Source organism: Globicephala melas, chromosome 3 (genome assembly GCF_963455315.2).
Source record: "Globicephala melas chromosome 3, mGloMel1.2, whole genome shotgun sequence".
Taxonomy (NCBI): Eukaryota; Metazoa; Chordata; class Mammalia; order Artiodactyla; family Delphinidae; genus Globicephala; species Globicephala melas.
This window is the reverse complement of record NC_083316.1, coordinates 136,110,503-136,129,030: the sequence shown is the minus strand read 5'-3', so window position 1 is coordinate 136,129,030 and position 18,528 is coordinate 136,110,503. Positions and strand designations below refer to the sequence as shown.

Genomic DNA, 18,528 nt, shown 5'->3' with positions numbered 1-18,528 from the left:
GGGTAATTTGATAGGGATCACATTAAATCTATAGATTGTTTTGAGTAGTATGGCCATTTTAACAATATTAATTCTTCAAATCCAAGAACATGGAATATCTTTCCATTTCTTTGTATCATCTTCAGTTTCCTTTATCATTGTTTAATAGTTCTCAGCAGATAAGTCTTTCAGCTCCTTGGTCAGGTTTATTCCTAAGTTTGGTTTTGGTTTTGGGCTTTTTTGATGCAATTTTAAAAGGAATTGTTTTTTTTACTTTCTCTTTCTGATATTTCATTGTTAGTATAAAGAAATGCAACAGGTTTCTATATGTTAAACTTGTATCCTGCTACCTTGCTGAAATCATTTATCAGTTTTAGTAGTTTTTGTGTGGAGTCCTTAGGGTTTTCTATGTATAACATCATGTCATCTGCATATAATGACAATTTTACCTCTTCCCTTCCAGATTGGATATCTTTTATTTTTCTTGTCTAACTGCTGTGGCTAGGACTCCCAATACTATGTTGAATAGAAGTGGTGAGAGTGGGCCTCCTTGTCTCATTCCAGATTTTAGCAGGAAGGCTTTCTCTGTTGAGTATTATGTTGGCTCTGGGTTTGTCATATATAGATTTTATTATGCTGAGATATGATCCCACTATACCCACTTTGGTAAGGGTTTTTATCATGAATGGATGCTGTGGGAAACTCTTCTTGCTAGGCCACTGAGTTTTTTTCCTTGGGGCTTCTGTCCCATTTGGGAAAAGCTTACCTTAATAATCCACATGCTTCTATTTAAGCAAATATTTACTAATATTGAGCTCTCCCCATTCTTGAACCAAACTCAATATCATCAAGGCCACAACCTCATCAAGGGCAAAAACATGACTGCCCTAAATAATACTTCAGCCTTCATCTCCCCAGCAATTGGGAAAGTTTGTTTCGACAATAGCAATACAACCACGTGGCTAAGTATTCAAAAGGAACCAAAGGGCAAATGAAGAGAGTAAGCCTCCCTCCCTCCTCTATTCCCCACCACCTCAGAGACAACCATTATTTGTATATTTCTGTGTCTTTGCCAGAGGTGCTATATCTATATAGAAGCAGGCAAGTGGGGTGTACACATAAACACATCCTTTTCCACAAACAGAAGCATAGCATACACACTGTTTTGGACTTTGGACTTTTTTTTAACCTAATGAATCTTGGGGAATATTTCATATATGTAGACAAATTGACAGATATTCAATAGAGAGCCACTTCATCCCATTTTTAATGGCTGTTAGAATTTGTTGGATGGTCGAGCCATCACGTTTATACATGTATGTAAGTTTTTCTATGGTATTCTTAGAGCATAACTGCTAAATTGAGATTGTGTGCATTTTTAAATTTTTGATTGATACTTCTCAAGTGGTTGTACGAGTTCAGACACCCACAAAAGCAAATAGAAGGGTCTGCCTCCTCCCCTTCTTCCAAGTCTTTGTATTCTCAGTGTCTACATTTCTTTAGAATAGCTTTTCATTTATTGTCGGTCGGTCAACAAATACTAAATAATGTAGCAAGTACTGTTCTAGACACTGGGGAAGTAAAGTCTAATGGGGCATTGTTCCTGATTTCAGGCACTTACAGCCCAGTGAAGGGGCAAGAACCCCAGTGCCTACAGGACACTGCTCTCAGTGCTGGGGTGTATGAGTGCAGAGGTGCTATAGGAGCCCAGAAGAGGTGCACCTACATCAAACTAGGCATCAGGGGGCTTCCTGGAAGGGTTAGCATCAGAGCTGAATTTGAGACAAAATTTTAAAGGTTAACCAGAGCAAAGAGAAGAGACCATCTAGTGGGGAGAGTGCATGTTGTTTTAGGGGAGACATTCTGCACAAGCAAATGGAGACTTGGGGTTCCAAGGAATGGCTGGAATAAGAGGCACAGGTCGGAGAGAGGCGATCGAGGAGATAGAGACATGGGAGGAACCAAGCCACAGAGTTTGCTTCCAGGCCTATGCACCAGGGTTCCTGTTCATTTCCACCACTGGCTCTGTGGGTTCCCATGGCAACAATCTGCTGCACCCAATTAGTGATAGTCACCAGTGTGACCATGAGTGAGCCGTCACTAAAACTGAGAGGAGAGTAATGGAATGGAGCTTGGCCTTCTTCTCCCAGCCTTCCATGCAGAACACTCCCCAGTCAGAGAGGGAGCGGGCTATATCTATAGGGCAGCCCTAGAGCCTAGAGCCTGGCTACTCAAACTCTTGTCCTCGGACCCCCAGCAGGAGCACCACTTGGGAGCCTGTAGAAATGCAGATGCTCAGACCCCACTCCAGAACTGCTGCATCAGTATATGCATTTAAATAAGACACCCAGCTGATTTGTGTATATGTTAGAGTTTGGGAAGTGCTGGCATCGTGTTTAAGGGTTTGGGTTTTGGCATCAGCAGAACTGGATTCAAGACCCAGCTTTTTAATTGACTTTGGAACCTTAGACAAGTTACTTATCTTCAGTGAGCCTCATTTGCCTCATAAATAAAATGGGAGAATGATAGTAGCTATTTTGATGCTGTTATAATGATTACATGATGTACATGGAAGCACTTACCAAAGCCCATGACTTTGCTATAAATTGTCAATAGATATAATCTGATGATAATAGGAGGATCCTTGAGGATGTGGTGTGAGGTCAGAGATCACCTTCCCCAAAGAGGGTTTATCTGAGCTTCGGGTGTTCTGCAATAGAAAGAAATCCAACCAGTTGGGTGCCCAGCTGCCACAAAGCTCTAATCTGAGCAACTGGTAGCCCCACAAATGTATATTTCTTTTCCTTCAGAGAAACAGACTAGCCAAAGGGCCCGGAGGGGGTTGGGGGCACTGTTTTCTCTAAAAGCGTCCTACATGCCAAGTTCCTAAATGTTAATGAACCGGACAGCAAACCAATGGGCTGTGGATGAAGGGAACCACGAAGAAGCTTGCCCTGCAGAAACAAGTCTGCGTGCCTGGATGAAGCTTCCCTGACATCTGCCGCTGACACCTGCAGGCTGGGCCTGCTGCCAATGCCAGAGAGAAGCAGGCCCTTTGCAGAACTTTTTGTGTGTGTGCATTGCTATATGATTGGGTAGAAATATACTAAATAAGAGTTTTAACAAAGAGCCCCCATGGGTTAATCAGTGGTGAGGTAGCATGGTGTCCTAGACAGGAGTCAGGCAACAAAGGTTCGAGTGAGTGCCTACAGGCTGGCAAGCACCGGGGACACATCACAGTCTCTGCCCTCATGGCACTTAGAGACTAGAGAGTAATGGACATGCAATACCTAACCGTTAAATCATTTTAACTGTGTCACCGTTTGGAAATACATAATGCATAGCTTGGAGCAAAGCGGTGTGCTGTCAGAGGCCGGAGTCACGTGGTGTGAAAACTGTCCTAGTTCTGACTCTGATTCAATGTGCAATCTTGGGGGAGTTCACTACCCTCCTCCCTGGCACTCAGTTTTAGCATCAGGAAAATAGGGGATTTGGCCTTGATGACCTCCAAGCTTGTTCCCAAGTCTGGGTATCTTTGGTAAGGGTTAAAAGCATCCCATTCATGTACCCCTGCCAAAAAAAAAATGAAATCTACTTTCTGAAAAAGATCCCCATAATCCCCTTTATAATCTCATGGACTCCCTGCTGAGCCCTAAGGATTAGATATATAAGCCCGTCAGTTGTATTTGGGATCCCAGACACTAAAGATGCCAACCGTCAGCAAGTATCAAAGGCCACTTCCTTCTCATGGGAGATCTTGCCTGGCGTGGAGGTTAAAGAGCATGAATTCTAGAGTCGGACTATCTTGAATCAACTTGCTGTGAGACCTTAGGCCAGACATCTAATCTCCCTGGGCAGCCGTTTCCTCGTTTGAAGTGCAGAGGTAACTGGGAGAATAATAGTACTCAATAGATAGTGTGCTGTGGGGATGCAGTGAGATAATAGATGTACCCAGAACGTAAGAAACACTCCACGAAATGGAACTGTCGTTACTATTATCAGAAATTGGCTCAGGGCTTCCCTGGTGGCTCAGTGGTTGAGAGTCCGCCTGCCGATGCAGGGGACACGGGTTCGTGCCCCGGTCTAGGAAGATCCCACATGCCGCGGAGCGGCTGGGCCCATGAGCCATGGCCGCTGAGCCTGCGCGTCCGGAGCCTGTGCTCCACAACGGGAGAGGCCACAACAGTGAGAGGCCCGCGTACCACAAAAAAGAAAAGAAATTGGCTCAGAGTTCCGTGAGTGATGTTGGCAAACTGGATGGACCCTGGAATCTGGTTAGAGGAGTACACACGGGAGCATTCATAAGGGAACATAGCTACTTTACCACGACCACAGAAAGGAAGACCCTAGGTTCACAGTCAAGGGGTCTGACATCAATTCTGGCTTTACAATGACTCCTTGGGTGACACTGGTCAAGTCAGACATCTCTCTGGGTTTCAGTTAGGTTGCGGCTCGTTTCATCTCAACTTGGGACTGGGAGAACCCAGTGAGATCACATAACTGACATTGTTGGAAAGGTAGGATTAGCTCCATCACTGTGAGTTCCTGCTATGACAACTGTACTCAGAGGCAGGGAGGATGGATGGTTCCTGCTCCTTCCTAAGCTTTCTGAAAATAGGGTCACTGTATGGTATGGACGGCCCACCATTACTTATTACAGGGCAAGGAAAGGGAATGCAGACTGGATGCGGTTTTACTCGCACTCTTCCTTTTAATGAAAAGGCTTTTTTCTGGACACTGTCCTCTTAAGATGGTATCAACAAGTTGGAAGTGTAGGCGTTGGCTCTGGGAAAGCCCTCCAAATGAAGGTCAGAACTCTTTACAGTGTGAGCTCCACCCGCAGTCCACTTCCCCGATCAAGCTGTGCTGTTGGAAAAGCCGACTCTCATCCCTCCAGCCATCCAGCACCTCCACGTCAGTCTGGGTTTCCTCCCCTGTGGCTCTCGCCTGTGCCAGCACTTCCAGGGAGGTGAGAAGCTGACTTCTGGAGTCACTGCACTTGGTAGTCAGAGAAGACACAGTCTGAGGACTCTTTCCCCACAGGCTGTTTTTCATCTCAACTTGGGTTCTTGTTCATAAAACTTGCTAGCTTGTTGGCCCTCGGTCTTCACTCTGCACGAATCAGTCAAGATTCGTCAGTCCATCGTTTCCAATCATTGACTCTCTTCTAAACTTTAATTAACCTGTGAACTCTGAACATGGATCGAAATGGCTTTTTGCGGAATGGCTTTTGTCATATCTGTGAAGAGCTAGTGTTTATTGAACTTCGGCTTCAAACAAAGCAATCTTTGGAGTTACAGAAGATACAACTTCATGGAAAAGGCAGTCTCTTGTCTTTCAGGCTCTTGGTTTATCTCTAGAGAGATTAAACATGGACTTAAGAAAATTGAGTTTAAAATATAGGTCAATATGTAGTGAATTCTAGAGGGATGGCAGAAGTGGCAACTTCTACAAAGATGCGGAAAAATTGGAAATCCATGAGTCAGATCCAGCCCACAGGTTTTTTAAAAAAGAAAAGAAACAAAACACAGTTCTCACATCGTCTCTACTTTATCTTGAAAAATCCAGAGATTTGGCAAAATGTTCCAGCCCTGGAGCCTGTTAGTAGCAGAGCAGTCGCCCCCTTTTAGAGGGGGTGGGACTTGCCAGGTCTCACAGCCCCCCATCCCATAGTGTCCTCAACCGTACCTTGGCCAGCTTGCCTCATTCACCTTACCCTGACTCCTGTGCACATTCTGCATTCAGGAGCCTGTTACTGTGGCTCAGAAGACAGAGAACTCACGGTGGGCTGGATCAGATCTCATGGACCCGTGGAGTTTTCATGGTTACTGATGTCTAGGTAGGGTTTGGGTAGACAGGAGAGGACTTCACACAGGGTGTGATCAGAGGCATAGGAGGGGAGTATACCCCCAGGAGGCAGCAGACAGACCACCCGGCCTAGCTGAGGGTCCACAATGCAGAGTGGTAGGAATCAAGAGTGGAAATGCAAATGGGAAAGAATTTAGGTGCCAGACTGAATTGATCGTGTTTACAATGAAGATCTCCCGGAATTTTTTCAAGCTCAAGAAGACCTTGAGGGAAATAGTATTTTTAGGAGGATGAATGGGTGATACATATGAAGGGTTTGAAAGAAGAGAAGTGAAAGGCAGCCACCTCACTTTAGAGGCTGATGCAGAAATCCAAGCTGGAGGGCTAGAGGGTCTGCGCTTGGCTGGAAACATCAGGAATGAGGGGTAAATGGCGGGGAGACCCTGTGGGGAAAGAACTACCAGAGCCTATAACTGATGGACATGTGGGGTTGAGGGAAAGGGAGGAACCAAATCACACTCTACAATGACCAGGCCCAGGGGAGGCGGGGAGACGTGCTGGACGCAGGATCGCGGCGGGGGGGGGGGGGGGTACTGTATCAGCCTTTCCCAGGCATGAAAGGATCTGCCGGAGGGGGCTTTCCTCCCCAGTCCCTTCAGGAGACTCTGACCCGGGCCTTTCTCTCCCAGGAAAAAGATGTGACTCCGGATAAAAACCTCCTGACCAAGGTACAAGATGCAGCCCTGTGGCTGGACACCCTGTCAGACAGCAGACCTGCCAAGCCTTCCCTCTCTACCACCTCCTCCACTGCTGACTTCTTCCTGGCCTTAACCATCTGCAACTCCGTCACGGTCTCCACGACCGCAGAGCCCCGTCAGAGGGTAAGGACCGCTGATGGTAAGGTGGGATGGATGAGAGGAGGGCGAGGGGCGAGGGTGGAAGCCCTGCACAGGGGGACAAGATACTTGGGTCCTAGCCACACTGTCACCATTTCATCACTGTGAGACCTTGAACAGAGCTCTTAGCCTCTCTGGGCCTCAATCTCCTCCTTTTTTAAATAAAATATTAAAAGTTCCATATGAGCTCTTTATATAGATCTCACATTTTTGTGTCTGTCTGTCTGCAGGGTAGATGTTAAAAGTTAATATTTACTGAGCACTTGCTATGTGCCAGGCTCCATGCCACACATGTCACCTGCACTATCATTTAATCCTCACAGCCCAACAGTCCTAGGAGGTATGTCTTTGGATTTAACAAGTGAAGAAACAGTGGCGTGGCTCAGAGAGCTTGAGGAACTTAAGGAAGGACGTATGGTGAATACACGGCAGAACGATCTGTACGATTCTGTAATAATATCACGGTATAGTGGTATCTGCTTTTTAATGGAGGGTTAAAAAAACAATTAACACCATGTGTGAAGTTCTGCCAGTTTGGAGATAATGCACCTGGATGGCCACTCATAGGACGTTATACTCTGAATTATTTTTCAGTACAGAAGATAGATTTACCTTCGATTATCCACATACTCTCACCCAAGCTCCCTTGTAAGTGAAAAATAAGAATAATTGGGTGTTACAACATGTGGCCACAAAAATCAAGAAGAGCGTTCATCCAGGCACCAAACCAGAGCCCCCATTATTACACCCAGATTCTAAACTACCCTGAAAAGTCAGCAAGTAATCAGAAGTCTTCAGGGAGTTTGGGGAACGCAGGAAGCATTATCTGAGCAATTCTCCCTATTTTCAAGAGAGAAAGCAGTACCATTTGGGGAAGGACAGCATCCAGTTCTCAATTTGCACGTCAGTGGGGAGGCTTTAGCTGGCAGGTAGCTCAAGAGCCCAATCCCTGGAGTCAGATAGACCCAGACTTGAGACCCAGCTCTGCTATCTACACACTGGGTGATCACAGCCAATTTACCCTCTTTATGCCTCAGTTGCCTCATCCAGAAATTGGGATAATGATAGGATCCCCTAGCATCGCTGGGAGGATGAAGTGAGATGCTGCGTGCAAAACTAAAGCAGACAAGGCGATGATAAGGGTGCAGGGCATGTGAACCCCTACTGTGAGTCTGGCTTTTGTCTCCTTTGCTTTCCCATGATCAGAGTGGGATGGTCATAAGATAGAGGAAAATGAGTATTGCCAATCCCTAGGAAGTCAGGGCTGGAAGGAAACCAATGGCCTAACTCCCTCATGCTATAGGTGGGTAAACCGAGGCTCACAGAGGGGAGAAGACTTGCCCACCATCACTGAAGGCCCACCTAATTCACTGATTGCAAAATGAGATGCATAAGACAGCTTGACAGTTTTCCCAACCTGGAGAGTCATGGTCTCCTTCCCTCCTCTACCACAAGGTCACAGTGCCACCCTCGACCAAGGCTCTGGTGACATCCCTGGAGAAGATTCAGCAGCTGTTCCGCAAGTTGAAGCTTTCGAGCCTCAGCCAGTCATTCTCGACCACCGCACCCTCCGACGTGGACCTGGGGGAGAGTTTGGGGGCCAACATGCCCACCACGGACTCGGAAGAGAGAGACGACGCGTCTGTGAGCAGTGGCGGCTACTCCACCGACGGTGGCTACAGGAGCAGCACGTGGGAGCAGGGTGACATCCTGGGGGTGGGTCCGGGTGCCTCCCTGGAGGAGGTGCTGCAGGACCCGGCCCTCAGCCTGGCCGGCCCCGAAGTCTGTTACGAGGCCGAGAGCCCTGATGAGGCTGCCCTGGTGCACGCTGCCCGTGCCTACAGCTTCACGCTGGTGTCCCGGACGCCCAAGCAGGTGACCGTGCGCTTGCCCCAGGGCACCTGCCTCACCTTCGATGTCCTCTGCACCCTGGAGTTTGACTCTGTCAGGAAGAGGATGTCCGTGGTCGTGAGGCACCCGCTGACCGGTGAGATCATCGTCTACACCAAGGGTGCCGACTGCGTTATCATGGACCTGCTGGAAGACCCAGCCTGTGGTGAGTCCACCCCACCGGGCTCCAAGAAGAGAGGGCTTATTTAACAGGCGGCGTGGATGGTAACCAGGGGCTCAGGTTATAGTGTCACTCAGTCCGGCAGGTCCCAACTGGAACACAAACCCTCAAGATGCTCTCCACAAAGCAGCTTGCTTTCCACGTCTCCATGACCTGGAGAATGACGGAGCTCATTATGAACTTATTAAAGGCTTTGTTTGGGCAGTCTTGTCATAGAGGAACTTCTTTAACTTTATTTATCCCAGTTTCTAGTTTTCCAAACTCATTTAAAGATGGACTCTCCATACACAATTTTTTTTTTCACCAGGACACCCATTAACATACCCTAGAACACACTGTGGTCCTAACTCTTAGTTTTGGAGAGAAGCCAGCTGAACCCAAAGAGGGAAGTGACTTAAAAGAGTGGTCCCAGCTAACTAGTGGTAAATCCTATGTGGAGGTATCCTGAATCCCAGTTCAGGGCTCTTCCCATGCTGCCAGAATTCTGCATCAGGCTCGGTTCACTCTGGGAAGCCTCGGGTGGTCCTCTTTATCATGCCTTTCCCCAGCCTCCCCCAAACAGATTTTCATAAACTTGCTCCAAGCCAGAAAAATGTTCCAAAGTCCCTACATATCAGTGTCCAATTTTGGAACAGCATGAATTAGTGTGCAGCCGCTTCCTGATTGCTAGCAAGGAGAAGACCGTTATGGGGCTGTGATTCTCCCAGGGTAGTAGATTCTAGCCAAGCTTTAGAATTGCCCAGGCAGCCCTGTGCCTCCTGAATTATCAGCTATGGATGAGAGCCAAGAGGATCATGGGGGTTGATGAGTGTTTTGAAGGGGAAGGGAGCTAATTAAGTCTCTTCATCCCCAGACTCTGGCAGACAAGTGAATTCAGTGTTTCCGAGTCAAGGGTGCCACGGCATTCTATCCCCGGGCAACAGCCTTCCACACTGCCCTGGAGATGTTTCTTTCTCTGTTCCTCACCTGATTCCAAAATGGATTACCGATGCCTCCGATAAAAAATACATAGACAGTGTTACTATAAGATTTGCGAAGCAAAGATTTCAAAAAGAGGGGGAAAAAATAACCTCAGGGTTTAATATATTTACAGTGTTTGAACATTCAATTTGACCCTGAGGTTCCTGGTAGCCTGAGCAAAAATGTAAACTCAAAGGCACACAGGTAGAAGGCAAAAGGTGTTTAATCTCGGGAGCTGATGTCTTTGAAAATAAAATATTGTAGATAGTGCTCAAAAAGATAAGGTACAAAGACTGTTGTTAAGGTACCAGGAAACCAGTAGCATCTGAAAAATGAGAAAATAATCTTTGAAGGGATTTTTATACTGCATAAAAGCAGCCTTAGAATAGTATCATGGAGAAAGTGAGAGCTTTGTTGGACTTCCTTATACTTATCATACTGTTAAGAATTGTACTTTTAATTTTGCATCATATGGAGGGATGGACAAAGTGCACAAAATCTGTTTACCGCTTAGGGCTTCTGAAGATCTCAGTCCAGCCCTGGTAAAGAAGGATTCAGAAGCTTCTTCCAAGCTCACATTTACAAAGTGCTGCTACTGATTAGTGATGTCTGTGACATCTTAGATAAAGGAAGCGGTGATTGCATCAATCCTGCCCCACAACCACCAGCCCAGGCTGAAAAATTCTTTTTTCTCTGATAGATCAAAGTACTGGAATTTCAAAAGAAAAAGATAAATTTCTTCTAAGAGAATCGTATTATGTAGGACTTCAAAAGGGGGACTTTGAGCAACACAATGAAATATTTTTCACACTAGATTTATAGGAATCCAAAAAATACTTTTTCTAAGCCTAACTCAGCAAACCCAGTATGGTGAGGGACTTAGTAATGAGATTCAGGTCTGTAGCCACCTTGGAAGCAACTTGCTATAAGGACTAAAGTAGATGACGGAGAAGGTGATGGATAGTATCTCTGAGACTTAGCAAACTGGTCATCCAGGGCTAAACTAGCCACATGGAAAACTCCTTAGGTAACAAGAAACACTCAGACTTCTCGTCCCCTGATTCAGCAGGCCTTCAACCTGACCTGCGAATTATTGGTTTAAGTTCCCTGGTGGTTCTGATGCAAACAGATGTTTAGGTTATCCATACTTTTTTTTTTTTTTTTTTGCCTCACAGCATGCAGGATCTTAGGTCCCTGACCAGGGATCAAACCCATGCCCCCTGCAGTGGAAGCACATTGTCCTAACCACTGGACCGCCAGGGAATTCCTGCAAACAGGCATTTGGGAACAATACCTGGAACCACCTACCTTCCCTAAATAGTACTTCTCTCAGCCAGACGTTGGATGATCAGATAGAGCAGACAATTTAAGGACCCGTGGAGTTACCGCCTTCCAGGGCAGCCTGGGAGAGCTGTTCCATGTTTACGGGGGGGCGGGGGTATGAGGGAATTCCTCCTCTAAAGATGCCTGAGTGTTAGGAACGGGATCCCTAAGCAATTGCCCACGACCTCATGGGGGATAATGACTATTTGACAGTGACTGACACTGATGTGGAAAAGAAGGTGAGGAAAATCCGAGCCCAGACCCAGAGGCATCTAGACTTGTATGCGAGAGATGGCCTTCGAACACTGTGCATCGCCAAGAAGGTGAGAACAAGTTCCACGCTTAGTGGCTGAAAGGCCTCGACCCTGCTTCTGTCTTTTCTATTTCTTTTTTAGAAGATCCTCAATGTTGGTTGTTTTAATATTTTCAAAATTAGCTATCCTGACCACAGAGACCCATGACTTTGACAATTTTGCTGGGACAAAAATCTGAGTGGGAAGGTTCCTTATTAGTGTGGCTTTGTGGTTCCTTGCTTTCCATTGTCTATGTAACTGATGACCTATAACTCATAATTTTTTAATGTTATAATTTTGCCTTCAAATATCCTTTGAACATTTGCATTATTTGTCTAGATTTGGAATTGGGGAGATTTTATGTGATCACATACAAATCTAGATTTCTGGTTTCTCTTGAAAGTGCAGAGGATCTGGAAAACTGGATCTCCATTCTTGAATAGCTACAAATAGCTAGAGCCATGTAGCAGCTGATCCCTTTGATGAAGGATATATTCTGCTGTGTTCTGGGGTTGGTCATGTTTCCTACCATTCCCGATTGCATTGCCCTTGTCCCAGCTATAGTCAAGTAGATTACCCACCTTATGCCCTTCAGGTCTCTCACTTTGCTGCCCCTACAGGAAAGGAGGCAAAGAGCTATGAATCCCAGAGCTGGGGCATCTAATGAGGCACCTAAAATCAGGGGAGCTATGATGGGCATACATTTCAAGATGGCTAGAAGTGGCTTCTTCTCCATAAATCCCCAGAGCTCTTCATCTCTTTTGTAGGTGCTTAGTGCACCATAAAGTTTAAGAGCACCCGCTTTAAAGCCAGACCTACCAGGAGACAAGTCCCAATCTCACCACGTATCTGTGGTGTGACCTTGGGCAAGTTTCTTCACCTCTCTGAGTTTGGGGATGTTTTTATCTGTAAAAAGGTGCTAGTGTTCCCTACCTCATATAATTGTCAGGGACGTCAACTAAGATAACACAGGTACAGCACCTGGGACAGTGACCCGCATTACTATTCTATAAATTGTAATTATATCCTTACCACCTTCTATTTTTTATTTACATTATCTATTCCTATTTTGCCTCCTCTGATGAGACTCTTCTTCCTTGAGAGCAAAAGGCCTACCTGTGTCCCCTTGGTTTTCCCTACAGTGCCGCGCACAGAGGGAAAATTAAAGAATAGTTGATGCTTGAAGGAAAGAGTCATTCATTACTATAAGAGACAGAGAGGGGCTTCCCTGGTGGCGCAGTGGTTGAGAGTCCGCCTGCCGATGCAGGGGACACGGGTTCGTGCCCCGGTCCGGGAAGATCCCACATGCCGCGGAGCGGCTGGGCCCGTGAGCCATGGCCGCTGAACCTGCGCGTCCGGAGCCTGTGCTCCACAGCGGGAGAGGTCGCAGCAGTGAGAGGCCCACGTACCGCAAAAAAAAAAAAAAGAGACAGTGAGGATATAATGCCAACAGAGGGGTCTAAAAGTGCTCTGGACTCCAGATATGCCCTCTAGTTGGATTCTTTCAGCCACTGGGCACCCCCAGCAGCTAGTGGAATGGTCTACCAGGCTATGCAAGATCTGGATGCTTCTCACCTTTCCAGCCTCATTGCTGGTCCTCTCCACCTGGCTTTCCATCCTTAAGCCAACTGGTAAGTTCAAGGGACAGAAAGAAAGCCACGTCCATTGCTATTTCATGGCCTTTGAACTTACCCCTCCCCGTGACAGAAGCCTTCTCGTCATTGGATCTCAGCCAACATGTCACCTTGTCTAAGGGACCTGACGATCCAAATGAAACAACCCCTCTTCCCACAACTATCCCCCTACCCTGTTGTACGCCGTCATATCACCCTCTTTGTTTTCTGTATGGAACTCCTTGACATGATCCATTCTTTTAAATTATTCACTTGGATCATGTCTCTCACCCTCCACTAGCACATAAGCCCAGGCCTGTAGGATTCTTGTCTGTCTCGATCACTGGTATATCTCCGGTGACCAGAGCATCACAGGGGCTCAACAGAAGTTTGATGATAATGGAACACGAAGAACCAATCCTTCATCAATTCAAGACTCAAAAAAAAAAAAAAATTGAGGGAAAAGCCTCATCTAATTGTACAGTGAAGCTCAAACTGGCCCGTAGGAGGCCCAGCACATGGGCAGGGGGAGGGAGTCACCCAGAGCTGTGAACAAGCCTCTTCTTTCTGCATAGATCTTAAGTGAAGAGGACTTCCAGAGATGGGCCAGTTTCCGGCGTGAGGCTGAGGCGTCCCTCAACAACAGAGATGAGCTTCTCTTGGAGACAGCACAGCACCTGGAGAACCAACTCATCTTACTCGGTAGGTAAAAATAAGTTATCATTACATTTTTAAAAAGGAATGCTGCAAGCTGGAAAGGGAGTTCTTGGCCTTGATTCTGACACTGCTTCAAATGTGTCTCAGTTAGGAACCTCCCTGGGGTGCCCTTCCAGGCATTTGGCGCCAATGGGCTGTGCCGATATCCAACCCAGACTCCACACGCAGATTCCTGAGGATGCCCCAGGAGCATTCCTGCACTCCCTGCCGGATGAAGCCTGGTTGCTTCTCCTCCAGTCGTTCAAATGTTTATTGAGCACCTACTATGTGCCAAGTAGCATGCTAGGTATCGTGGCTACAACAGGGAACAAGAGCCGCAGACCCTCACCTGAAACTAACACAACACTGTAAATACTATACTCCAAAAAAAATTAAAAAAAAAAAAAACACACAGACCCTGCCCTCCTGGAGCTCAGAGTCTAGCAAAGACACTTGGTTGATTAAACAAGTAATTTCCTCAGAGTGTGATGAGAGGTGGGCTGGAAGATGTACCTGGTGGGATGAAAGCACAAAGGAGAAGGTGGCAACATACTGCGGAGCCAAGGAGGGTGCAGGACAGCCGGAACTGAGCAGAGAAAAGGAGCTGGTCAAAGGGGGAGGGTGTTCCAGGAGAGGGAAGGGCCCGAATGAAGGCCTGGAGGCAGGAAAGCCTGGGCTGGCTGGGGACTCAGAGGTCTCCTACGGCTGGACCCCAGAGTGCGGGGGAGATCAGCAGGATGCAGGTTATGAAGGGCCGTGTAGATCACAGGCTAAAGCTTTGGAGAGGGGAAGGGGATCAAAGCAGGGACAGATTTGCGTTTTACAAAAATCACTCTGCTGCTGTAAAGACGTATAGAAGTTAGATAGATACTCTCGGGGGAAAGATGGAAAACACCAGCTAAGAGACAGGGTTGGATTTCTGCTGAAGGAAAAGCGTTGCCAAGGGAGAAGGGGGAGGCTTTATTTATCAGACTAATCTCGTCACAGCTCGGGAATAAGATCCCGGAAAGGCGATGCCTGAACAGCGTGCACATACTGGCCATGTGGCAAAAGGCTTCTTTCATCTTGGGAGGCAGTGCTGGCCTGGGGATGAAGGCCACATCTTGGCCCTGTGGTGACCTTGCTGTGTGCCCAGGGACACATCCCCACACCCCTCTGAGCCTTTGCGCCTCCTCTGGCTAAATCACCAAGCTCAGCCAGGCAGGGTTGAAGGGGGAAGACCCAGGGTCGCTGTAGGAAGACGGTAATACCTCTTTATATAAAAAAGGTACCAGCAAGATTTGGTCAGATGGGGGGAAAACAGGAGGAGACAGGTTTGCTCCCCACCTCCTTCGGCTTTTCTGTTTCCTGTGTTTGGACTGCAGGGGCCTTTGTCTGTTGCCTCACAAGGCCCCCTTGAAAGCTGGCCTCGAGAACCCATTTTAACAGGAAGTAGACGGTAGCTAGTCCAGACAGCTCCATCCGGCACCCCGGGCCACCCCCGGAATGTCATCCCATTAGGGCACCTGACCCCCTTCACACCCTCTCCCCTGCGGTTTCTTTTGTTTCAGGGGAGCCTTCTGGCCTCAGCTGGTGAGAAATGCCCCCGAGCCGGTAGTGCATGAAAGAGAACACACTTGTCAGGACCCATGGGCTTCCCTGGCTGAGAAAGGCTCTCACCACCTTCCTGTTTCATTTTCTCTTTCACACAACTAAATGTGTTTTTCCTGCTCTCTCCTTCACCCTGCCTCCCGGTAACACACATCATTTTCAGTCTCACTTTCCAGGCAAACGCTCGGCGGAAAAGATGAGGGTCGGGCATCACTTTTCATGGGTTGGTTTACCTGTGCACTTGGGCCTGAAATATAAAACAGGCACATTTCGGGATAGAGAGGTTTGTTTTCTTCCCTCCAGATGGCTTGTGATGGAGAGGACTAGGGCTGGGAAGAGATTTCATCCTGCCACGAAGAAACTGTCACACCACTAAAAAGCTGCCATGCATTCACACCGAGTCCCACGATATTAAATCAACTTTTCAATATGCATCTAATGTAACTGCTTGGCCAAGCTATCGTCACTCGGGATTATTAAAAGAAATGGCACGCCTGTTCCTGCCCAGAGTGAGATGGGTAGCCATTAGTCTGTGGTCTGAAATGAATCTCAATTTAAATGCAGATTTATTTTTGCTTAATCACTGAGCAGCTATTGGGTATTTGGGTATACAATCATCAAGTTTGGCTCAAAGCTTGAGACCATTCAAAAAATGATGGAATCCGCATGTTTAATGCCCTCTAAGAACGTTATCAAAAACCCAAGTCTCTGTTAATTCTGTGGTGAGCGCTTGCAGAGCAAAGATTCCAGTCTCTCCATATCTTTCCACTCCTATTGCCGCTATGCCAGTCCAGCCACACCAGCTCTCCTCTGTTAGCCCTGAATCTCATCCTGCTTCCTCCACCCTCCAATCCATTCTTGAGAATGATCTTCTTAAAATTCATAACCGATCCCATCACTCTCCAACTTAACTCCCTTTCATAGCTTTCTTTGCTACCAAAAAATGCCAAATCCCTTCATGCCCTGATAGGCTCTACAAGATCCAGCTCCACCCCTCCCTGCCTGGCCTCCTCTCTCTCCCTGCTCTGTCTGCCTTTCTGTGTCATCTTCTACTCTGACCTCTGGGCCTTCACACATGCTGATCCCTCTGCCTGGAATTCCCCCTCCTTCCCCACCTTTTGGGTTTATCTCCCAGGTCTGAGCTTAAGTGGCCCTTCCTCAGCAAGGCCTTCCCTGACCTTCCAAATGAAGTTTGGGTCTCCTGATATATGTTTGCCCGGCACCCTGGGCTTCTCTCCTCAAATAGCTCAGTTATAAATCCTTACTCAACAGGCCTTTGAGTACCGAGAGGGTGGGGACCAGCTCTGTCTATTTCACGGCTGTATCCTGGGCATTTAGCACAGCCTAGAACACGGGAGATAAGTTAATAATCATTGCCTGGCTAGATAGGGCTTTGGGGAAATTAAGCAGCTACTTTCTCAACATAAATGTGAGTTCTGCTGTCTCTAATCACTCCAGGAGCCACTGGGATCGAAGACCGGCTGCAGGAAGGAGTTCCAGATACAGTCGCTGCTCTGCAGGAGGCTGGGATCCGGCTCTGGGTCCTGACTGGAGATAAGCAGCAGACGGCAGTCAATATCGCCTATGCCTGCAGACTGTTAGACCAGAAGGACACCGTTTATTCCATTAACACAGAAAGTCAGGTGAGGCCAAAGTAGAGCTCAAATGTCCAAGTGCGGAGCAGCTTCTAGGCCAACAGGAGACGGGATTGTGGGTGGGACTTGGGTACACAGGAGACGCACCCCACCCCCAAATCTTGGAATTCCAAGGGTCCTAGAAGGCATCCAGCCCAATATCCTCGACCCCATCCCCACATATCGTTGGCCAGTCTATTTATATTACATCTAGCAGTACCTAGTAGCAAGTTGTGCCTCTCTCGAATCTCATCCTTGGCCCAGTCTCCCCATTCTACACGTGAGAAACTGAGGACCACTGGAGCTAAGTCACTTGCCCAGGGCCACCCTGGTAGTTTCTGATGGACCAAGTCTAAAATGCTCTTCTCCGGCCAGGCCAGTGCTATTTGCATTATACCAGACTGTTTGCTCACAGATCCTCAATTGTTTCTTATACTTTGGATAAACTTATCCATTGAAAAACCCCAATTGAATAGAAATGATTCTGAGTTTAAAATTTCAGCTCCAATTCCTATGTGCAATTTGTTGCCACAGAATAAAACCTGAAGGAAATGACACGTGAGACCAGTATGTTTTGATGGGATGGAGGAGAGAGAGAAAGATAAGCGAAGTTTGAAAACTGTAATTTTCAGCCTGAATAGGTTGTGAGTGGCAGGGAGCAAGGTTTGGAGACAGAGGACTGTATAAAGTCTAAAGAAGCGTATTTAAAGTCATAACACAGTTTTATATTTAGGAGGAAAAAAATCTATTTTCACGATGCAAACTGCAGAAAGTGAAGTTCCACTATCTCCGTGGCTGATGAATATGGGAAGTAGGCATTGAGTTGTGTGCTCCTATCAAAGGGAACAGGACTGGATTAGATGTGCGGTTGTAACAAGGAAAGCAGTGGGTTGTGGGGGGGGGGGGGGCACCTGGAGACCTAGAACATACCATGGGGAGAAGGATGGAGACAGGGAGGAAGATGGAAGATGGAAAGAACAGCGCAGAAAGAGAGGCAGGAAGGATGATGCAATCTCACTCCTTCACTTTTGCCTGGGGCTGAACTGGACCCAGAAGAGACGTTTACAGGTTTCAATTTGGTTTTCATTCCGTGAAGAATCCACGTACACATATTTTTTTAAAGAGGTAGTGAATCCTAATAAAAGTGCCAGAGGCCCTTTAGATGAATTGGGAAAATCACTTACTTTCTTGTCAGGTGAACAGATAATGCCATGATTAGATTAAACCCCAATGAATTTTCAAAATGAAACTATTCTCAGGGAAATCTTGGCGTTAATATGATGCCTAGGAAAGAAAGTAATTTGCAGCTGGCTTGAGTGCTTGATCCCTGTAATAGTGTGGATGTCTGCCTGCCCCACTGGCAATGGAAATTCCATTTGCAATGATCATTTCACTCCAGCAGATTCCAGGAGGAGGATATCAACAAGCCTGTGAGTGCTCCTGAGGGGGATAGAGTGGGCTTCTGTGGGTTCTGTTAAATGCAATGCATTCCTGTAGGAAGCGGAAGATGCCTCTTGATTCATTAGCCAAAGTTCCCAAGGAACTGTGGGCCACGTTCCAAGTTGAGCTCAGTCACTGTCAACAATTTTAAAGCTGTCCACAACCCTCCAAGATGGTACCTGAATGTTGGACCCTGCCTACACCCCCAGGCCCACTAAACCTGGA

The 18,528-nt window shown here is 47.1% G+C and overlaps 1 protein-coding gene across 1 annotated transcript in view; it reads left to right on the top strand.

Moving 5' to 3' along the window:
• The window catches only part of ATP10B (ATPase phospholipid transporting 10B (putative)), a 581,864-nt gene that overhangs the window by 526,595 nt on the left and 36,741 nt on the right, over window positions 1-18,528 (top strand). Inside the window, 5 exon segments of the mRNA XM_060296561.2 lie at window positions 6,477-6,668; window positions 8,139-8,739; window positions 11,251-11,360; window positions 13,519-13,645; window positions 16,688-16,872. Of these exon segments, the coding sequence (XP_060152544.2) occupies window positions 6,477-6,668; window positions 8,139-8,739; window positions 11,251-11,360; window positions 13,519-13,645; window positions 16,688-16,872 (1,215 nt within the window).